The sequence below is a fragment of the Notamacropus eugenii genome, chromosome 1, assembly GCF_028372415.1.
Source record: "Notamacropus eugenii isolate mMacEug1 chromosome 1, mMacEug1.pri_v2, whole genome shotgun sequence".
Taxonomy (NCBI): Eukaryota; Metazoa; Chordata; class Mammalia; order Diprotodontia; family Macropodidae; genus Notamacropus; species Notamacropus eugenii.
Window position 1 is genome coordinate 316,584,686 of NC_092872.1, and position 24,154 is coordinate 316,608,839.

At 40.5% G+C, this 24,154-nt stretch overlaps 1 protein-coding gene and 1 pseudogene across 8 annotated transcripts in view; both read right to left on the reverse strand.

Moving 5' to 3' along the window:
- The window catches only part of PLEKHG3 (pleckstrin homology and RhoGEF domain containing G3), a 52,862-nt gene extending 36,769 nt beyond the window's left edge, over positions 1-16,093 (reverse strand). For 2 of the 8 annotated variants that reach the window (XM_072629610.1, XM_072629607.1), the window contains exon 1: positions 6,180-6,235. Coding sequence is in view for 3 of the 8 variants with exons in the window: in XM_072629605.1 (XP_072485706.1) it covers positions 6,180-6,235; positions 8,865-8,928 (120 nt within the window). In the remaining 5 variants the exon portion in view is untranslated. Of the gene's footprint in view, positions 1-6,179; positions 6,236-8,864; positions 8,979-15,755 lie in introns of those variants that run through there. The other 6 variants (XM_072629609.1, XM_072629608.1, XM_072629605.1 and 3 more) reach the window with 6 other exon arrangements.
- LOC140517270 (serpin B6-like) overlaps positions 13,842-24,154 on the reverse strand; it is a 38,146-nt pseudogene continuing 27,833 nt past the window's right edge.

Here is a 24,154-nt window from a genome sequence, read left to right on the forward strand (position 1 = left end):
TATGCCCACATTAATAAAGACAACTTTTAGTTAGGAACAAAGCTTAAGATAAAAAACATAGGACCTCATAGATACTTATTTATAAAACATAGACCTGTCATTTGTTTTAACAAACAGAAGTCTACAAGAATGAAAGGATGTATGTATTGTATGACCAGTTACAGTCATTGGTGGTGTTAAAGTGTTTTTAAAGATTTTAAAGATTATGCAACATGGAAGACTCAATTAGGAATACCCTGGGAAGGCTCTAAGAAGTGTCAAATATGTATCAATGAATTTTGATTCATTTAATTTAATTTAATTAATTTAATTTCCTTTTAGTAAAAATAAATGAAAAAAATTGTCTTATATTTGTCTTATAATTGGAAAAAAATAAAATACTGCTTTTAAAAAAAGAAGTAAATTTCCCAAGTTAGAAATAGACAACTAGGTAGCACAGTGGATAGAGTGCCAGGTCTGGAGTCAGAACGATTTGAATTCAAATCCAGTCTCAGACACTTACTAGCTTTGTGACCCTGGGCAAGTCACTTAAGCCTGTTTGCCTCAGTTTCCTCACCTTTAAAATGAGCTAGAAAAGGAAATGGAAAACTACTCCAGTATCTTTGCCAGGAAAATTCCAAAAAGGGGTCACAAAGAGTCAGACACGAGTGAAAATGACTTAATAACAACAAAAGTTTAGAAATAGACCTGGATTTTGAATGAACAGCAAGGAGCGCTATCAAGAATTGGGGAGTACATTCTCCAACAAGCTGCTCCTACCCATTTAGTCCAAACCTTTTAAAATAGGAGATATTTGCGATTTCGTCATTGTGGGGAAATCCTACTTTGGGAGCTCCTTCCACCAACGTAGATCACAAAGCAACATCTTTTGGTGACTTCGTTGATAAGCCTTAGAGAATTGTCTAAAACATACAGAGATTTGAACCCAGTTAAAATTTTAAATGCCTCTTCTGCAATGTAAGAAGCAGTAACTGGGTTCAAATCCTGCAGAAAAGGCATTTAAAATTGTAATTTAATTTTCCCTTTCTGTTCTTTTTTAATGAAACTATCCCTTTCTCAGGTTTAACCTGTACCCTACTTTGGAGAGAAAAATCAAAAGCTAATCTAACATATTTTACCTCTGGTCTATGAGAAATCATTCCTGGCCCTGGGAAGAAAGCCGAGTAGCTATCACCTCTGACAGTGACTACTATACTTATGTGACCTTGGGAAAGTCACTTAAATTTTACAAGTCTCAGTCTCCTCATTTGTAAAAGAGGAGTTGATTGAACTAAAGAGGTCTCTGAGTGCCCTTTCAGCTCTATAACTATGATCTTATGATCCTATTTAGAGGTACAAGAATGCCCAGATGGAGGGAGAGGGGTACAATATCTCAGAGACAACTAGCTAGCCCTACCAGACACCTAGAGCCACAAACCACATCTGTCACCTCCTCACAAATCCCAGTGCAAGAATCTTCCTTTCCATCAACAAACTCCCCCCTACCCCACCCCCATTCTTGTTTTCTAAGGGACCTCAATTAGAAAGACCCAACTGCCAAAGAAACTCATCCAACCAGTTCCCAAGTGGGTGGAGAAAAGTGTTCTCCCCAGCTCTGAAACATAGCACAAAAGGACTAGACAGGATGTAGCCAAGGCTGGGGCGCAGTCATCAGACCCTAAGGCCCTACTAGGAAGAGGGGGAAGGGGCAGAAAGATGGGGCAGAACATCTGCTCAGGGGGCAGAAGGGCTCAAACAGGAAGAGTTCATTGTTGAGACAGATGTGGCCGCTAACCAGGGCCATATGAGGTAGCTAAATTGATGCTGTAAATCCCATATTCCAAGCCTGATCTTCTCACCCACCCAAGCCCAAAGGAAGTGGTGGGCAGTTATTTCATTCACCTTGGCACCACTCACTGCCTTGTGAGTCAGTGGCAGCTCTGGCCCCCAGCCAGTGCAGAGATTAGACAAGAGTGGGAAGGGCTACTCTCACCTGCTTTGGCCCCCACAGTACTTCACTGTTAAAAATCAAACAAAGCAAAACAACCACCCTTCAGGGCTTCTGAGAAGAGAAGCTGTAGGAACAGGTGTGAGTCAAGTTAACTTTGCTTTATGCAGGGCTTTTCTAAAAGCCAACAAAGCACCACATCTCTGGATACCATCCTTTCAAGCACCCAGCTTCTCACCTCAAAAGATCTAAGAACAAAGCAGCAACATGCAGTCAGCGCTGGGCAGCTACTCAGGTCAGTAGAGAGGGAAGGAAGAGAACAAGCCCCCCCCCCCTTGTCTGATACGAACACTTGGGAGATGCTATGTGAGGAAAGGGGAGTCTCCACTTGCTTACGCTAGCACATCACTACGTTTCTCCACTTATTTTTCCTCTCCTCAAAAAAAGAAATTCACCTTTTTTTTCTCAGATGTTGAATCTGTCAAAATTTTGTCCAGAAAGGAGCAAGTAATAATAGCTATTGCTGATATAACTCTTTAAGATTGGTAAAGTGCTGTGCATGTTATCTTCTCAGTCTTCAATGACAATTATGTGAGACAGGCGCTATGATTGTCCCCATTGCACAGATGGGAAAACTGAAGCAGGCAGTGTTTCATTGAATTCTAACTTGAACTCTTGTCTTCCTGACTCCAAACCAGACATTCTCACCCACTGTGCCACTTAGCTGCCTCTACTACAAAAGGAACAACATAGAAGGTGCCTAGAGTTCCAACCTGTTTCTTCAGAAACTTTAACTCCATGAGGAACACAGAGAAAGCTGAGTGAAAAACAGGTCTACAACTCTCAAAATAAAAGGCAAAACACAGTGGACAGGAACAGAAATAATGAGAACAAAGCAAAAGTGGGAGAGGGAGGGGAAATATTTAACTAATTACTTAAACAAGTGGGGAAAGAGAAGTAACCAACAAGCATTTACTAAGTGTCTACTATGTACCAAGCACCGTACTAGACATTGGGGATACAAATATGAGGAATAAAACAATTCCCTATGTGCCAGGCGCTTACATTTTAATGGGGAAGCCAAGTATAAATGTAGATATTGTTCAGTTGTTTCCAACTCTTGGTGACCCCATTTGGTGTTTTCTTGGCAAAGATACTGGGATGGTCTACTATTTCCTTCTCCAGTTCTTTTTACAGATGAGGAAACTGGGGCAAACAGGGTGAAGTGACATGCCCAGGGTCATACAGGTTCTAAGTGTTTGAGGCCAGATTTGAACTCAGGAAGATGAGTCTTCTAGCCTCCAGGCCTGGCGGTCCATCCACTGTGCTACTTAGCTACCCTAAATATAAGCATATAAAGAATAAATACCAACTAGCCAAACACAATGTAGTTTGGTAAAGAGCGTAAGCAGTTGGAGGGAATTGGGAAAGACCTCCTGTAAAAGGGGAGATGCTTGAGCTGTGTCTTGAAGGAACAGAGAGATCCCATAAGGCTGAGGTGAGGTGAGAATGCCTCAGACACTAGTGAGTACAAAGGCAGAGACAGGAGATAGAAGGAAAAGGCAAGTGTATTGGATTGCAGAGAGAAGGAGGGGAGTCAAGTGGAAGTAAGCTGGAAAGACAGACTGAGTCTAAGGGCTTTAAAAGCTAGTCAGAGGAGCTTCTATTTTATACCAGTGGGGTTGATTGAGAAGAGGATCAACACAGGCAGATACGCTTTTAAGGGAAATCACTTTGGCAGCAGTGTGTTAAGGATAAAATGGAAAGTGAGGAGGCAGGGTGACCAATTTTTTTTGGAGGAGGGATTGAAATAATCTAGGCTAGAGGTGATGAGGGTCTGCAATGAGGCACCAATGATGTAAATAAAGAGAAGGGATCAGGTATGTGAGCTGTTGTATAAGTAAAATCACCAAGATTTGAGAACAGATTAGACATATGGATTGAAGAAGAATGAGGCGTTGAAGACAGTACCAGCATTATGAATTTAGGAGACTAGAAGAATGATGGTGACTTTGACACAATTAGGCAAGTTTGGAAAAGGGGAAGCTTTAAAAGTAAAGTTAATGAGTTTAGTTTTGGATATGTCCAATAAATGGTCTACTTGTGATGCTCAAGGGAAAGACTGGGGTTGCATCTGAGTGTCACCTGTGTAGTGATGGTAATTAAACTCATGGGAGCTAATAAAGCTACCAGGAGGGCGTAGAGAGAAAAGAAGAGAGGGCCTAGGATAGAACCTTGAAAAGAGGAAGAGAGTGATATCTAAGAAAATAAAAGGGAAGGAAACAGCAATTTCAGTAAATTCAAAGAACTTGAAATAGGGGAGGGATCACCTAGCTGAAGGGTGGGTGTCCAAAGGGTGTCTTTGGGAAGAGATGAGGCTTAAAGCAGTGCCCACAAAACTAGGAACAAAGTAAAGAACAATCTCCCCCAAAAAAGGAATAATAAAGAAATAAATTAAGGAAAGCACTAGTCCAGGGGAGGGGAACCAATGGCCCTCTAGGTCCTTGGGTGCAGCCTTTTGACTGAGTCCAAGTTTTATAGAATAAATCCTTTTATTGAGGGGATTTGTTCTGTGAAGCCTAGATTCATTCAAAGGGCAGCACTTCAGGACCCAGAGGGCCATATATGGCCTTAAGGTCAACGGTTCCTCACTCCTGCACTAGTCTAACTTTCATGATTTTAAATGTGAATATATTAAACAATCTTAAAAATAAAACCAGAGAGTGGCCTAATAGATAAGAAAACAAAACCACACAATCTTTGTCTACCAGAAACGCTGACTAAAATGAAGTTTCTGGTGAAGTTGCTAAGGAATAAGGGTCTGCAGCTGAGCACAGAGATAAGCCCCCATTCCTCCAGAGGGCTCCCTGGTGTCTTTGTAACATGAGGCTAGGAAGCTGCATTCATGCCCCAGGAGGGCTGGCACCTAAGCAGTTAACAAACTACTTCAAATGAACAGCAAGCAGACACAAATAACTCTGAAATTAAAGAACAACTGCCGCCTTCTGCAAAACCTTTTCAATAAATGCCTTATTCAGAAACAGTTCCGCATGTGGGGCATATTTTCTGCATTTCTCTCATTCCTGATTCCTGGGGGCTTTTTAAAGGAGGAAATGAGATTTCCCAACCCAACTCCGAAGCTCCTCAGCATGACCAGGAACTTGGTGGTGGCTCCATTATAGTAGGTGAGCTGAACACGGCTGTTTACATGCAAATTCTTCCAGCGATTAAACACGTGGGAAGCTAAATACCGGATGTCAAATACCAGAGATACACAAAGACAGATCATTCAATATCACAACAACACTATTTATACAGCACCTTCCAAGACTGTCAGACACTCACTGGACATTAACCCATTAGTCCTCACAACAACCTTAGGGGCAAGAAGGAGGCAGGTCAATCAGTTGGTCAGTCAGTGACCAAACATTTATTAAGTACCTCCTAAGTGCCAGGTACTGTGCTAAGTGCTGAGGATACAAAGAAAGGTAAAAGACCATCCCTGCTCTTAAGGAGCTCACAGTTCAATGGGGGAAAGGGGTGGGGGGAGGGACATTCATGAAACTATGTGCAAACAAGTTACAGATAGGATAAATCTGAAAAATCAACAGAGGGAAAGCACTAGAATTGAGGAAGAGGGACAGGAAAGGATTCAGGTAGATAGGATTTTAACTAGGACTTGAAGGAAGCCCCAAAAGCTAGGAGATGGAAATAGGAAGGAGAGCATTCCAAGACTAAGGGACAGCAACAGTCCCACTTTACAGATAAGCCATTTATCTAGTCTTAGTTTCCCTGACACCAGATCCAAAATACGAACAAAGTGGGTACTTTTCTCCTATAACCAGTTCTCACTTTCCCCTTCACATATGGAATATCTTCATTTGCTTTTGTCCATAGGCCAAGAAGTATGACATATCATGACATACCCAAGATATGACAGATCTCAAATTTGTCTGACTTGGCTTGATGTGAAAGGTCTTAGTTAAAAGAGTACATCTGTACTGTGAATTCGTAACTAAAAGTATTAAAGTCTCCAGGATGAAGTTGAAGGAATGGAAGGAAGTAAGGAGGTTAAGAAGCTAGCTTCCTGCTAGGAACAGTGGATTGAGAAAATGGTGGACTTGAAGTCAAGAAGACCGGAGTGGGAATACTGACCCAGACACTTATTAGCTGTGTGACCTTAAGTAAGTCACTAAAGTTTTCTCAATCTTAGTTTTCTCATCCCCAAAATGGATATAATAAGAATACCTACCTCAAAAGGTTGCTGCAAAGATCCAGTGAAATAATATGGAGAGTGATTCCGACAACCTTAAAAAGATACATGAATGTTAGCAACTATTAATAATAATAAGTAAGATGTAGGTACAGACATCATGTCTCCTCAACATCTGTGTACATTACTTTAACCTTCCTTTGTTGCTCTTGTATGTATTCACCTATGCAACATTAGGCAAGTCTTCTCCAAGATTCTACTTTGTAAAATGAGGAGATTTATGAACCTATGACTGCTGTTTTTAGCAATGTACATGATCTTAAATTGCTTTCATGTGTATCAGTTACATTTCAAACAGACACTGGGTAAGCAGCTTTTTTTGTGTCCCTCACTGCCCCCAAACAACAGGAATGAAATAAATGTTGTCCTCAACCCTGCTCGTTCTACAATGGGGAAAAAAGGCCAAAGGAACCTGACTACAACTACATAATGTAAATTACTTCTACGTGCTGATATGGTGGGAGATAAAACCTTCTGCCAAGAACTGTTCGAACTAAGACTTTTGCCTTCATTCAGTCGTCAGGTCAGTCCAAACTTAAGTTAGAAATCAATCAATCAGAGTGTCCCTTGGCAACTCGGAAGGTCAGCACTGTCCAGGGACTGCTCAAAGAGATCTACTAGAGTACAGGAATAAATTATTAGAACTCATTAATATTTTTAATCTTTAGAAAAATTAAGCCTTTATAATATTTAAATACACAATCTGATACTTTGTATCCTCACTCAATCCATAAGGCAGTCGCACAGTTGTGTGTTCCATATTATATACAAGATATTCTCAAAGAAGAGACAGTTTCAAAATATGGAAGGACAGCAGAGTCATTTGTTCATTTACTTTCGGTGTATTATGACTGAGTACAACTTTCACATAACTGTATAAATGGATTTCTGAATTATATTATCAAGTTTTAACTAGCCCTCGAAAATAGACAAGTATAAAAAATTCCTGCTGGCTATCTAGAGATAATAGCTAATAATGAGAACAGAAGCAAAAATGGCACAACTGACACTCCTAGTATGGGCTCTTTTACCAGCCACATTCTGAGTTGAAAACAAAGACAATCTAATCAAGCCTGATAAGCAGTTGGCGAAGTTTTTTTTTAATTTCAAAAAGATTTGCAATATAGATTTACATTCATTAGAATTAATGAGGAACCTCACCCTAGGTGTTTATTATGCCTTGAGTAATAGTATAAAGCCATCATGTTTAGCAAGTCATTTAAAAACTAGATTTCTGTTGCTGAAACAATATTGTCTCCTACATAAACACTTCTATTTGCACACTTGAAATACTTAAGAAACAGAATTTTAGCCTTCTAATTTCTAACCTTTCTGATTTCCTAAATCTTCCAAAGAAAGAACTCCTGTGGGTTTTGATCTCATTTGTTAAAAACATTAAAAATGCAACACCTTCAAATTAATTTGCAAGTACAATTGATTGACTTCAGGGAAGATGGAACTTTACTTGCAAAAATTCAAATAAAGCCCTTGTATAATTGATAGACAGCAGGAAAAATGAAAGTCATGATAAAGCCAGCACAGCCAACAATGCACGTCTTCCCTGCGAATCTACTCATCTTTGAGAATTTTTCAGTCATGACAGCCAATAAAAAGAAATGTTGAAATAAGAACTTAAAATTTGAATTGCTATATCACAAGGTATTAAGCCAAGATTTTACAAAATAATTAAACATGCTCAATCACAATTATTACTATTTTACAGAGAACAAAGGTTTTTATCATTAATAAACAGAATTAAATAAAAACTATAAAATTGTTTACTTCATCTTAATTACATCCTTTCAAATGTCCATTTTAAGTATATTTTCTAACATACATAATATATAGTAGTACATGCATGTAATTTACAAATAGATAAATATAAAAATAGTGAGAGTACATGCTAAAAAAAAAATCACTTTTTTGACAGATATGCAATCAAAAGGATCTGGAGGCCATTGCTATATACAATAAATATTTGGGATGAGCCTTTTCAAATCCTGGCTTTCTTGGTCTCCCTTGCTTATCTAACATAAGCTCTGAAAGGAAGAGACTACAGATGTCAGCAAAGGCAGTGAATTGAGCTAAGGCAAGAAATCCAGCCTCCTACTGTTTGCAAGAGAATTGTTCCTTTGGCCCCCTGGTTGAGGGAAGGAGCAGAATGCTGGTCCAAGATACATGAATGCCATCTGAGGGGCAAGCAATGGCAGTCAGCCCCTTCCACAGGCTAAATGAATAAGAAAAAAAACAACACTACCTTACTTGAAAGGTAGTGGAATCTGTTCTATGGCAAGGCTCCCTGGGAGGCAGAGGGAAGAGATTCTGGGGAAAATTGAAGGTATAAAAAAAAAAAAGAAAGAAAAACTTCAGAAAAATTGGAATTGTAACAACCTATTATTTTCACAGCATACCACATCTGATTTAACACATACCACAAGATAACTAGAAACACAATAGCCTCACATACTATCACTTCAATACTTTGTCACCATAGAAGAACAAGTTATAATCCTAGTTAGCTACTTGGTCTGCCCATTCCTGTGCCCTACTCGTACCACCATGTGCCAAGGCAAACACTCCAGCAGCTGTATTTGTGTCCTGCATATCTCAGGCTGTGCATTTGGTAGAAGAAGGTTGCTCCCTGAACACCATTCAGGCACTTACCGCAATGTTTTCCCCAGAAAGTCATACTGGGAGAGCAGCCCATTCTGCTCAACTTGTAAGTCATAAAGCTTAGAGAAAAGACAGTACAGATCAATCTGTGAATCCAACTGTCTCATTTCATAGAAGAAAACAACCGTTGTCCCAAGAAATAGGAAAAAAGATCTGTCCAAGGTCAATTAAATTCAACAAATATTTATTAAAAGCCCCAGCACTGTACTATGTGCTATAGATAAAAGACCCAAAAAGGATACAGTTTCTGAACTACAGGAGCTAACTAATATTGTAAGTTGAAGTACAACATGTACACAGATAAAATAAATACAAATTATATGCAAAGTTATACAAAGAAATTTCAAGAGGAAGCGACCACTAACAACTAGGGGGATCCGGAAGGCTTTTTGTGTAGGAGGTGGGAATTAGTTACATGCTTTGAAGGAAGCTGGGGATTCTAAAGATGAAATTGAGGAGTTGAATGTAGGGACACTTCTGGGGGACAACACGTGCACAGAGAAGGAAGATGGAGAAGGTGGTGTGAAGTAACAAGTAATGAGTCTGGTTTGGCCACAAAGGGGGAAGTGTGAAGGGAAATAATATGGAAAAGAGGTAGGAGCCATATTATGAAGGGCTTCAAGTGCCAGGCTGAGGATTTTGTATTTTATCCCAGAGGCAAACAGGAGTCCTTGAAAATTTTTGAGTAGGGAAATGACATGGTCACTCAGGTGATAAGTAAACAGAGGTAAGTAACCATAATCTCAGTCCTTGGCCTTTTTAGGGAGGGAGAAGTGCTTAAAACATATCTGCCATTGTGGCGGAAGGGCAGTAGTAAGGAAAATAATGTAAGATTTTGTGATTTAGAAAACACACACACACACACACACACACACTCTCTCTCTCTCTCTCTCTCTCTCTCTCTCTCACTTTCTCTCTCAGGTTCGGTTACATGATCATTGCATCCAGAAGTAGTGTATGTGGCACTGTTGAATCCATAGTAGGAAATCTACTACAATGTATTGGTTTTATTGGTTGACTATTCACGAGCCTATGTCTGCTCTTTCTCCCACCAGTAGAATATTAGATGGATGAAAAAATGATACTGTGCACATGACCTTTTTTTCTTATTTTGTATTCATTTCAATATTTAAATTTATAATGTTTCTTTTTCTTTTCTCATCATGTATTTGTTTTAGTAATAAAAAAGAAAGAAAAAAAGAAAAATTAGTCACTCCAAACATATGCCCTTCTGCTCAACAGTAGTACCTACATCCTTCCTCCTACACCTGGCATTATAAACTTCAGGAGATGGAAAGGCAGAGGGAAAATGGCTAAAGGTGGCAAAGAGTGAGAATTAAAGGGTTAACCGACATGGCTTCTGACCTCCCTTTCAGTTCAGATCTAAGATTCTAGGAATCTTTCTTTTTTTCTGAACCAATGCCTTACCAGTAGCACCAGCAAGAAGCAATGTAATCAACAAATATGGAGACACACACACACACACACATGCACAGCCTGGCATGTAGTTGGCACTTAATAAACGTTTATTGAATGACTCTCAGACTCACACACAAAACCTCTCTGACCACTAGAGGGCCATAGCACTCTCAGAGCTACAGCTAATTGCTATCAATCTCATCAAGGGTGGGCTAAAGGCAAGAGGGCAATATTTGCCTTCCTCACCCAATGTCAATCACAGCTCACTTATCATGGTAAAATGCTACCGATATCTACAGTTGTATCTTGGCTTTCACCGTGATCAAAGTTTTAGCCAATCTTCCTCTGCCATCATCCTCTGAAATTAAATCACCATGTCTTCTATATCCTTTGTCAAAGGACCTTGTAGGCTTACAGTTGTTTAGTACTTGGAGATTTTTCACTGCAGCTTCCTCTCTGAGGTATAATTAAATCTATCTTTACCCTCATCATCCCCCATAGGAGAGGCTGGAGTGGGGCAGAAAAGAGCCCCTTCACCAGATTAGCCTGGGAAGCACGGGTTCGATAGAAATAGGGGTTCTAAAGCCAGCACTGCTTCCTTGGATGTAAGAGCAAGATGACTTCCAGCCCCCCAGATTTTACTTCACAGTTTTCAAGTAGCTGGAAGGCTCTCTAGGGTAAGAGAGATTAGACACATTGTTAGGGCTTGGAAGGCAGAACTAGGAAGCAGTGGGTGGAAGTTACCTAGAAACATAAGCATACTTAGGCTTAATGTAAAGGGGGAAACTTCCTAACAAACTCAAAAGTGGAAGTGGGGGAGGGTGGAAAAAGAGAATAGCAAGTCCCCATCCTGATAGGGGGGTCTTCAAGAGGAGGTGGGATGACCTCTTGTCACGGATAGTGCAGAGAGGACTCTTACTCTGGCGCTGGTTGGACCGGATTACCTCCAATCCCTACCAACTCTGATATTCTATGATTCCTGAGTCCTCCTGACTCAGGAAAAATGTTCCCAGGAAATTATTCAAATATAACATTTATAAAATTAAGTTTAGGAGATTTGACCACTTCCTTTGAAACAGATTATTTGAGTTAGCAGGGAGAGCCATTCACTGTTGGGGGGTGGGGTGGAGAAGACTAGTCTGTTTGGCATTGGAAGGTCATTAGGATAACAAGAGCATAGATTTAGACGTGGGAAAGACCTTAGAAATCATTTTAGTACAAACCCTTCATTTTAAAGATGAGAAGGAAGCTGAGATTCAGAGAGGTAAAATTACTGCCCAAGGTAAGGTAAGTGGCAAAGCTGGGACTCCAACCCTGGGTCTCTGACCTGAGCAAATTCAGTGCTCTTTCCACTTAGCTAAGCTGAGGTTTCAAAACTGAATGAGCTCTCACTATATTACTGCCTTTTCCCATGCTATTTCCATCCCTCAGCCCTTTCTGAAGCTCAGGTTGCCTATCACCTCCATCAATACACCCCTCCCCAACTCACTCCCAACTCCCCCAAATTGTCTCCACTTGTATTACAATTTGCCTACCAATCCAAGAACATAAAGTCCCTTTCCCAATCACTATCCCATTTCCTACTGAGCCTAATAATGGGATCTTTCCCCTTCGGGAAGAATAAGAGAATAGATCTGGCCATTGCACTATCTCCCCAGCTGCAAGACTGAGTGGGGGAAGGGGAAGTCACAGACGAAAGTCTGATTCATCACTGTTCATAGGGAAAAGGGGGAATTCCTCCTAGGAAAGACTGGAGCCAAGGAGTGGGATTACTATCAAAGAGTTCAGATGTTACATACCTGTGATCTGCTTTGTTTTGGGGCACAAAGGTCCCAGTATAAAGATCCATGACAGCAGTACAAAGTTCCCATCCATTTACTAGGGCTTCCCTACATTTGAAGGACCACTGAATTTTCTCTCCCGCTCCGAACTTAAAATTTAACTACCCAGAAAGGATGAGAAGCTGAATTACATCTTTTAGTATCTAGAACTGAGTTAAACTCCAGCCAGACCTCTTTCTCTGTTAACAACAACATTCTGCCCCCATAGAATCTGAGTTGAGAAAAGTATCCCAACTCCTCTTAATTTTAGTGCCTTCTCTCTGTTAATTGCTTGCTATTAAACCTCTGTATAGCTTGTTTGTATATATTTGTTTGTCGTCATCCCCCACAGATTTTGTTGTTGTTTGGTCATTGTAGTTGTGTCCAACTCTTCCTGAGTCGGTTTTTGAGGTTTTCTTGGCAAAGATAATGGAGTGGTTTATCAGTTTCCTCCTCCAGCTCATTTTACAGATCAGAAAACTGAGGCAAACAGTTAAGTGACTTGCCCAGGGTCACATAGCTAGATAGTGTCTGTGGCCAGATTTGAATTTAGGAAGATGTGTCTTCCTGACTCTAGGTCTACCATTCTATCCATTGAAGCACTCAGTTGCCCCAACAATAACAAAAACGTAATCTTGTATATAGTTCATCAAAATCTTTCAGGACTGTGCTTTTAGATATGGAAGACACAGAACTTAAGGTTGGAAACCTTTTTAGACTTAGAGATCATCACCACCATATTACTTTACACATAAGGAAACTGAGGGCCAGAATGATTAGAGGACTGGGATCTGATCCTAGCATTTACTATTGCAAATACAGTGCCCTCTCTGCTATACTACACAACCCACAAATAACTAGAAAGAAATCTAAATATCTACGAGCCTCCCCTGCCTGTCACCTAGAGAGGCAGTTAAAGAATCAAAAGCATTAATGTTACAGAGAAATGTAAATTAGTTAAGTCTGAGCACCACTTGTATGGCTGAAGGACAGGGCGGTCAGGAGAGCAGAGGGGGTAGAAAATGAGGGAGAGAATTAGAGGGAGAATTGGGACTAACTAGCAAAGGAGAAGAGAGGCTAAAGAAAGAGGCATTTTAAGAGGAGAGGGCTAAGGATGAATGAGTGGGCCTCAGGGGTGGAGATGCAAAGAATAAACTAATGGCTCCACTCAAACTTTGAGGGGATAAATTTGAAATCATACCACCAACAGTAGTTTCCAGTTTATATTTTTCCAGTTGCCTAGGCCCCTGACTGAGGGCTCCTAGAGAAAAAGGAAGAATTGTCTGGGCCTGTAGTACTGAAACAAAGGCATCTGGAGAAGCAACTAACCAGAGAAAAGTAACAGAGCAGGGAGTCTGGAATAGGGGGAAAGCTGAGGGAGCTAAGGAAGACCGTACTGCATCCTGAGCTCTAGGAATATTCAAACAGAGAAACCACACAACTCCACCATTAACCCTCACATACCTGCACTAGCCCTGGCAATAGCCCATGATCTGTAGCTTAGACGCTCCAGTGAGCTGCAAAAGGATAATCCACAAGTCTGGAATGCCCCCTTCCCTTTCCATTCCATTCCTCTACTTACTTCAGGCTGTCATCATCAAGCCCAGGGTCTTTGGTCTCCTGCTGTGTAAACAAACTGACTTGGATGAAATCCCTGAATATAGTAAGTCAAATATTTACCCTGAAACTAGGACCCTGGGGAATGTAATCTGCCAATGGGTGTAAGCAGCTAGGATTGGCTTCTGGTGTCATCTGTCAGTGGGAGCTGAGGGGACTCTTCCATGGACTGCAGATGGGGGAAAGAAACATGAAGTGAGGTCCCATAGGAAAACTGGTAGTGCAGGGAGTGGGGGAATAAGCAGATAGTACTTTTTCTGACACCCTAAAGGACAGCCCTTCAGCAGAGCTAAATTCATCCTTGGGATCCTCAATTTCCCCCTTGCTGAATTCATCCCAGAAACAAGGGAGTGTAATATCACCACAGAAAGTGGGACAGAGGGAAGGCTCCAGGAAGCCACCAACTTTTCACACAAGGAGTGACAAGTATGCTGATGCAGCACATGTCACACTCCATCCCAAACATTTAAGGCCATGAGAAACCCTGGTGCCAAATCCTAATGAAGCTGAGAAGCTAGCCAGGCAGGAACCACAACCCATCTGAGGACAGAGGCTTCTTTTGACGGCTTCTCTTTGATCACAGCTGGCTGGGTATCCCACTGGGAACAATTATGATGGAATCACTCCCTCACAATTCCACATCAGCCTGGCACCTTGCATAGCACAGGGCCAAGGCAAGAGAAAAAAGGACCAAAATCCTGCCTACAAGGGAGCCCCCTCGGCTTCCAGTGGTTTGTCATTATTCCCACCGCTTATTATTTCTTGAGCAACAGCAATGTGCAAAGTACATGCAAAGACACAGCTCCCACCCCCCAGGGCTCACAATCCCTGTTATGCTGGGCCTTGGTTACCTAAAGATGCACCCAGTGTGGGGAATCAGCACACCATACTGATGCTCTGATGATAAAACTTCTCAGCCTCTGCTGTCTCCTTCTCACCATTTCATCCTCCTCTATTTTTCAAGACATTTCCTTGCCACCTCATTCTCCCATCCTCTGACTACTACTAGTCTGCCCTCCCACCATTAAGTTCCCAGTTCTAAATAATCAATCTTTTATTTTGGCTGTGATCCACTCATCGTCACCTCTTCTAAATATTACTAGGGAGAGAAGAGGAAAGAATGAGGAACCAAAAACTATGAGGGATCTCTAGGAGGGTTACAGGATCTACAGAGGGACAGCTCTTCCAAAAATTGGTGTCTGAGATGGAAGAAGACACAGGACTTTATTCCCCATTACAAGACTGTAAGCACCTCCGGGCATTTGGAGACACTGTCCCATTTGGAATGGCCCCAAGCTTCAAGTGGAAGTTCCTTCCCATTCCTTACCAACCCTACTCTCCCAAGCGCTCCTATTTAAACATTTCCCAGAACTATAGCAGGAGCCCTATTGGAACAAAATTCTTGCCTCTGGTATCAAACTAAACTAATCCCTTCAACAATAAGGTGGAGAAGCAACCTTAGGGACAGCCAGAGTGTAGAAGAGCACAAGCCCTTCTATCTCCCTAGGGTAGCTTGGAAGCAAAACTCCAAGGTAGGGAAGGCTCACCTTTCCTTCTGAATTTCAGTAAGCCAGCGAAGAAACCCTGAAAGCAACAGTTGGGCTGTTCAACCTAGCGGGCTGGTAGGGGGCGGGGGTAGGAGGGACCGCGCTTCCCGGGGTTCAAATTCAAAGTCCTTTACATGCCACAGGGTGTTCTCTCCCTCTGTTTCCAGGGTAGGGGCAAAAGGCCAGAAAATGTCTCCTGGTTAAAATGTTTTTATAATCCAAGCCGCGTGATCCCTAATTCTCCCTGTAATGAGGCAGAACATTGCCTTTATCCCTTTGTCGTTTCCCTGGGTGCTCAGGTGGTAGAGCCTGAGTCACTGGAGAGTGAGGAGGGTGGGAGGGTAGGGGTGTATGTGTGTATTGGGGGGAGGGGAGTCCTTGCTACTAAGCTGTCCAACCTAGGGAGCTCCAACTTCCCCTTTCGGAAAGGCAGAGAGGAGAGAAAGAGAAGAAAAGGTAAGAAAAGAGAAAGCACTCACCAAATGACCCGGCTTCCCGCAGCGTCCAGATTCAGCCGAGTCCAGTTGCCTGCAAAGTGTGAAAGCAGCTTGGAGACTCCAGGCATTAGGGGCTGTTCCATGTGCCCGAATGATCTTGAGGACAGTTTGAAATACGCTTACGAAAGTAGCTGGACGGCGGCCGGCCAATTCCCCCCGCCCACTTCAACCATCCCCCTCCCCTTGGCAGGGACAGGACCTGGGGGAGGCGAGCAGCCAAATCTCTAAGAGAAAGATCCCTGGGGAGACCCCCTGGTCACAGCTTCCCAGGGCCTGGCAGGAAGTCAGTGTAGAGCTGAGCCAGGAGCAACAGCCTGGGAGGAGAGAGATGGGCGGATCAGGAATTTTTCCAGTGGGTGGAGACTGCTCTGCTGCTGGAATTCAGCTATTGGAGACCACAGTGCCGCACAGCTGGGGCCAGGGGAAACTTCTCCGGGCTTGGGAATGTAGCTGCAGGGGAAACTCTGTGTCTGACTGTGGTTTAGGCAACGCTCGGGGCTCTCAGCTAATGATTAACGCTGGGAGGAGAACCGAAGAAATGTATCGAGCGGACACAGAAACTGCCATGGTCTGGTCAGTTTCAGTATTCTCAGGACAACCTAGGACTTCTCAGGAAAAGCTACTAATCAGGACCTGAAGAGCCATAGGGTGTGCCACCGACCCTATTCCTGACGTCTTAAGAGTAGTTATTACAGTTCATAAAATACTTCCTTCATGAAGTGTTTTGCGATCTCCCTGCCCTTCCTCCCCAGTATTTACCCCGTATTTGTTTTGCATATGTCTTGTATAATCTCTTCCCGTTATAAAATGTAATCTCTTTGAGGGTAGGGACTATATTATATTTGGATATCCAGTATCCATCCTTGTGGCTGGTACACAGTAAATATTTAATAAATGCTTTGTGATGGATATTTAGGACTTCGGGGGGAACCAGAAGTCAAAACATTACCCTCTTTTTTGTGCTAGGAAAACTCAGGCCCAGGAAATCTAGATGATGTCTCAGATTAGTGGGAGAATGAGTATCTTTGGCTCCCACTGGAATGGGACACTGATTGTGGGGTAATTTAACAGGTCTTCAATTCTCAACTTTGTTTCCTGTGACTTTTTACAAGACCAAAATCCAAGGGAAGTGGAGAGAAAACAATAAAATAAATATGCTTTCCAGAAAGCAAATTCAAAATCCAAGTGAGATTGGAGATTGATTGACAGGAAGATCAGTAGTTCCCTTCCCAGTTTAATAAGATTGCTGAGGGGAGAGATGGAAGCTGTACCTCTGTTATATAGGGAAATGAGTAAGTCATGGAAAGGTAGCTGTAGATAGAGAGCTACCATATTGCAAAGGGCAAAAGTTTGAACAATTGTAGGTCTTCAGATCAGAGCTGGCAGCAGTCTTAGAGGTCATGCAGTTCAACCCCTTAATTTTATAGATAAGTAAATTTAGACCCCCAAAATTTGAGAGACGTGTCCAAGGTCACACCAATAAGGAAAGGAAAAGTCTGGATTTGAACCCAAAACCAATATTTTTTACTCCAAACCAGAGTCACATGGAGATCCTGCTATGGGCAGAACACTAAACTAGATGTTAGGGGTCAGGAAGGGACAGAATTAATGAATTAAAATAATTTGAAGTGACACTTCCAGGAGTTTTCAACCCATTAGCTGTAGCCTTATTCATTCTTGTAACCATATCTCTTCTCAGGTTTTTCCTTCAGTCAAGAAACCCTTCCCTCTTCCCTTGATCCATCCAAACACTGTAAATCCCTTAAAGCCTAACTTGTCATACATACCCCACCATGAATATGATCATCAGTCAAAAATCGCTGCCTTTCCTGATTGTCTATAACACTAATTGCCCTTAGCATATATTTTTGGAGTAGGTTATATTCAATATAATACTTTATGATTTATCTTATATGCTTTTCTATTTGATTAATTTGTTCAGGTAATTTATCCTTAATAAGAATATAATCTATTTGAAGAAAGGGGCCATACCTTTTCCAATGTTGCATTCCCACCCACAGGGCTAAAGCATCATACTAGTCTGATAGGTACTCAATGGTTATTGATTTTGTGCAAATTACATACATTCAGTGGACATGGCTGAGGGGAGGAGCCCTCAGAACTTTCCTTCTCCTGATACCTGAAATCCAGAGAGAATGACTCATTGAAAAAAAATTTTCAGAATACTATTCCTCAGGAAGCTAGAGGTCTGAGAGCAGAATGGTTACGTCACATGAGGCAAGGACTCTAATCAATAGAGAGTCTTATCAGGAGATTTTTTTAAATGGAGTGACCATTGCACAGGGGTCATCAGACACAGGGAGAAAGCTAAATTATAGACAGAGTGAGGAAGAGAAAGGAGAACCCTGTGGAGTGAAAACTACCATGGTGTCTCTGCAAAGAGGCATCCCAGAGATCAAATGTCTGTCTTAAAATGCTTCAACAGATTACCAGTTGCCAGAGGCAGAGAGTAAGAGGCAGAGAGCAGCAAAGGCAGATGGTAGATTGTCAGTTTTTTCCCAATTGGCTCATGAATCGAGGACATGATTGTGTCCCTCACCCAATAGCCTAGGGGATTTGGGGGAATTAAGGAATGGATCTTGTAGAGGACTGAGCTCATTTTCATTCGGGAAGTTAAGAAGTATTCCACTGCCTGATTTCCCCCCCTCCACCCTCCCACCCCCGTTTTCTCCCTTGCTATTTATTCTATCTCAGATATTTTACATAAGGTTTCTGTGTGGTCAGTGTTTATTCTGGAATGACAGCTTCAGCTATGTTTCCATGATTACCCAGAACACCCCACAAAAAATCCAAGTATCAAGGCATTCCAGAAGTCATGACTTCTATTAACTACACAATGAAAGAGTACCTACTACAGTGCCATGCACGTAGTTGGTACTCACATTCTTGTTGAACTGTATTTAAGAATAATTACAGAAAACCTACGTTAGATATAACAGAAGATTATGAAAATAAAAGAGTCATATGGAAACTTTAGTAGCAACCCTTGCAATAGCTTGGATCTTTCTTTATCTTGCTACCAGTTTATGTCCAACTAGTTTCACCCTACTATTAAGTAATTTATTAGGATAATAATACCTTTCACTTTAGTAATATCTTTAATCCAGGGATCTTAAAATGCTTTAACAAATGCAGATTAATTAATCTTCACAACACTCTAGTGATGAGGCAAGTAGGTGGTAAATATTCTTTACCATTTTACGGGTGAGAAAATCAAGACATATGAGGTGACTCACAAAGAAATGCATAAGAAATCAGTGGGCCAGGGTTCAAATACATAATAAACTGGTCTAACTGCTTTCACACAGTAGGGACTTGTTTAATTAATGCAATCCTTAGGTGCCAGTTGCTTACCCTCCAATATTACCAAATCAATAAGAACATATCATTCATCTTTCCCAATGAAGGGATTTTCCAAATTGTTCATTCATTTTAACTGCCATGATAGACATCAGGAAAGTGAGAGTGGTTTAACAATAATAAGTAGGGTGGATGAAAAAGCATGGTACCCACCTCCTGACAAAGAGGTGATGGACTCAGGATACAGAATGGGATTTTTTTTTTTGTCATGGCTAATGAGGGAATTTGTTTTATTTGATTATCCATGTGTGTTACAAGTGTTTTGTTTTTCTTTTCTAATGGTATTAAGGGAGAATCTAAGAGTTGCATTTTTACTATGCAAATTACTGATTAAGATTCTCAGAGACACTTTTTCTGAAGTCCTTGTGTTTTCCATTCAGTTTACCTGGAGTAATGATGTAAGCAGAAGGGAAGGGGGATGGGCTATTCATCTCTACCCCTCCTCAGCTACAGATATCAGCCTTCTTGACCAAAGGAAAATGTTGATAGCTGAAAAAGGAAGAAACTCTGTGGGGGAAGAAAAAAGATGAGAAGGAAGTGACATCAATCCCCCAAACCTTACTAACGCCTCTCTTGGGCTGGGAGTATTTGAGGCAATGAGCTATTTGTTTTAACTGTGTCTGCAGCAGAAACATTTGCCAATCTTTTGTGGTTTGTCAAGAACACAGAAGTTGAGTGTGAATTATTTCTGGAGATCACTTATGCTCACTTTTGTTATCAGTAGATAAAAGGGTGATATTTTGCATTTGTAAAGCAGAAGGGGTTTCAGGAATGAATGACAATTTTGAGATAATAAAATGCTGATTTCAGGTCCTTGGACAAATCATTTCACCTCTGAGTCTCAATTTTCTATTTGTTAAACAGAGGCTTGTAATGGCTTTTCTCTTAGCTTCGTCCCAAAACTAAATTCCGGAATACTATGATTTATGGACAGATACGCACCATCCTTTCTACTTGTTGTTTTCTGGCTGTTGAACATTTTGTTCTTTGCACCTCTGCTAGAGTACGGGCAAGGGAAAAAAAGGAATAGATGACTTTGAAGGCCAGTTTTGGGGGTTTCTTTGTTTTGTTTTGTTTGTTTTGTTTTTGCTTATTAGCAATTGTGTAGAATGTTGATGAGAAATGGTCAGAGGAGAAAGAAAAGATAAAAATCACTGGCTGGGTCAGTTGAGGGAAAGAGTGGGAAAGGGAAAGTCATGATAGTGAAATAACAAAAACAAAAGATAAGAAAAAGTGTTCAGTGCATCAATAATACATTTTTGAATGTTTTTGTTATATCTTTCATTTTCTTCTATTTTTCAGTCTTTTTGACTTTTGTTTTAATAAATTTGAATTTTTGAATGAAAGAGTGGGAGACATTCATAAGAGGACACAGAGAAGCAGAGCGCTAAATTTAATATCTATATATAGCAATGAACTTATGAAATAGATTCATGATTTCGTATGTAGCACCACTCTCTGGACTTGGATCCCCCAGAGGGCTCCACCTATCTCATGTTCAGAGGGGTAAGTTACTGTAGCTCACAAGCCCCCAGTAGTATGTTTTTCCTTAGTGATCAGCCAATTGATATAATTAACTCTGAGCAAAGACATTTTTTAAATTAAAATTTTTTTCTAATCAGCAAAAATTTACCTTCCCTCTATTCCACCTGCTCTCTCCTCAATTAGAAAGAAAAATAAAACCCTCATATGAAATATATATGTAGTCAAATAAAATTAATTCCTCTACTGATCACGTCCAAAAAAACTGTCATTCTGCACCCTGTGTCTTTCACTTCTCTATCAAAAGGTGGGTAGTGAGTCCTCTGGTATTGTGGTTGGTCATCACGTTGAGCAGAGTTCCTAAATCTTTCAAAGTTGCTTGTCCTTACAATATTGTGGATGTTGTATGAGTCAGTTCTACTGGTTCTCTGCTTACTTTGCATCTTTTCATGCATTTTCCCAAGCTTCTCAGAAACCATCTCCTTCATTGTTTCTTATAACACAATTATATTACATCACAATTACATACCATAGCTTATCTATCTAGTCATTTCCTAACTGATGGGCATCCCCTCAGTTCCTAATACTTTACCACCACAGAAAGAACTACTATAAATATTTGAGTATATCCTTAGAGTTTGCTTTGTTTAGTACTAATCCCCTCTATAATCTGCCCTTCTGATTAATCTTAATCTCTAAATTCTTTTTCCCTTTCCCCTCTAGTTTCCCTCTTTAGTTAAATGTATTTCTGTATCCAATTCTGTGCATGTGTGTGCAGATGCGTGCACGTGCACATGCACACATGTATTGTTCTTCCTTCCTTCAACCAGTTCAGAGGAAAATGAGGTTCAAGTGTTACTTGTTCCATTCACCTTTTCTTCTTTGTATAAATCTCTCTCTATATACCCTGATTATGAGATAATTGTCCCCAACCTTCCTCTCCTCCCTCCAGTGTATTCCTCTTCCCCTCACTTTCCCTTCTTATTTTAATATTATCAGGACAGAACTGAACCATTCCCAGGCCTTCTGTCTAATTAGACTCCATCTATGACCCCTGGTAATAATAGGGCTCTGAGGGGTCATATGTATCATCTCCCCATATTAGTTTGCTCTTGTTTAGTTGCTGATGGTTGTTCACTTATGTTTACCTTTTTCTGTTTCTTTTGACACCTGCGTTTGAACTCCAACGTTTCTATCCAACTTTAGTCTTTTCACTGGATATGTTTAAAGTCTTCCATTTCATTAAACATTTATTTTTTTTCCTATGTAGGCTCATTTTGCTGGGTAAATCATTCTTGGTTGTAAGCCTATATCCTTTGTCTTTTGGAAAACTATATTATAAGCTCTCTGCTCCTTCAAAGTGGTGGCTTCTAAATAATGTGATTCTGACTATATCTCCTTGATGCTTTAATTTTTTTTCCCTTTTGGCTGCTTGCAGTATTTTTTTCTTTGACTTGGTAACTCTGGATTTTGACTATAATGTACCTGGGAGTTTTCATTTGAGATTTTTATTCAGGAATTGACCAGTGAAGTCCCTTTCCACTTTGCACAGTGCTTCTAAGAGATCTGAGCAGTTTTCTTTTATGATTTCTTGAAAATGATGCTCCCCCCCATATCTCTGTCTCTGTCTCTCTCTCTCTCAGCTTTCAGGTAGTCCAATGATTCTTTTTTTTTTTTTTAAATAATCCTGCCATTTAATCTTCAGATAACAAAGGTACAGGTGCTCAGAACAGTGATATTTGTCTGTTAGGATGATATAACAAAGAGGAATGACCTTGGACCTTCCTGCTCAAGTGACCATAGTGTAGACTTTTTTCCCTTCCACCATGTTTTCACACTACTGGTCTTGACTGGTTTGCCAGTAGGTGGATATATTTTATTAAAGGCAAAAATGAACAGGGTTATGTGGTCCATGTGCAATGTTTCATTATGAAATGCTTTACTAATGATAAGTTCACGAGGAATGGCATATACACAATAATATCCTTATGAGGCTTAAGAAGAGGGTGGCAGGGGAGTAGCAGAAACAGCAATGCTTTGGAGAGAGCATCTCTTTATGGAGTGGTAACTCTGTCACAGAATGGGATGCTCTTAATTTTATGGTTCCAGATAAAGAAAAGAAATAGGTTAGGAGTCTTAAATTCTCTTTCTCTCTTTGCAGTTGCTGCTATCTCTGCTGCTACAGTGGCACATACTTTGATACCTTCTTCACTGAATTCCAGGAAAATGAATGAAAAACATTTAACAGGGACAAAGCTTTGAGTATTGACAGTCCAAGAAAGTCAGCCTTATACCCATGAAAGGTATCAGACATTCCCAAATTGCAGAAAATATAAACCATGTCATAAGACTCTTCTATCTTGATTTTGGAGAGGAATAATTTCTTGCTAAGAATTTCCATCAGGGCAGCTAGGTGGCATAGTGGATAGTGCACAGGCCTTGGAGTCAGGAAGACCTGAGTTCCAATGTGACCTCAGACACTTGACACTTACTATCTCTGTGACCCTGAGCAGATCACTTAACCCTGATTGCCTCCCACTCCACCCCCAAAAAGAATTTCCTTCAAAGTTACTGCTTCTGGCTTTGTCCAAGTTATAAGGTAAGCCCTTTTGCCATCACCATCAAGAAATATAAGCAATATATGTGTGTGTGTGTGTGCATACATGTGTGTATATATGTATATATATATGTATATATATTTATACAAACATTAGCACCTAGTTCTTCTATATAGAATCCCAGAAATAGCTCTTTCTTCACCATAACCTTGTTTTACGACTTCTTAAGAATTTCTTCATAGGATCAGAATCATTCTTCCATTTTAATTTAAAGTTGATGGTATTCACAAAGATCAATAGCTTAAGTGGATCAGCTGAATCCTCAAACTAAAGTTTACCTTTAGTCTTTTCTGCTACCCAAACATTTATGTGTTTCCTAATGGACTGCTTCTTGAGAAAAGCAAATATTTTCCAATATTGAATTGTAAAATTTTTCATAGGATTCTTTAAAGGATAGGAGGAAGTTTAGAGTACTGTCTCCAAAGACCCTATTGATAGTTCTAAGCAGGAATGAATTGTCTGGTTTGTTCATTTCACCGAGAAGTGACTGGAAACCCAGGTTAATATCTCCACTTTTGTTTAAAGAAAGTAATTTGGACTATTTGGACTTCCGTGTCATTCTTTGCTCCCAAAAAACTATTGCCAGGGCAAATGAGATGTTTGGGAAAGAAACCACCATATTTTCTGGGTTTTCTTTGAAAATTTTCTCAGAAAGGTAATGGCAAGCATTTTGTTTTGCCTCAGTGAGGGAAGTCATGATGGAGCCCGACAAGTTTCCCCTCTACTTCTTTCTGTTTTACATTTTCACGATTATTTTCAATGATTCTTAAAGTTATCTCTCCTTGCTGTTTTCCAGATCAGTTGTTTTTGCTATGAGATCACATATTTTCTTCTATTTTTTCCAGTCTTTCAATTTTGTCTTCATCTTTCTTGTTGGCTCATAGAGTCTTTGTTTTCTAT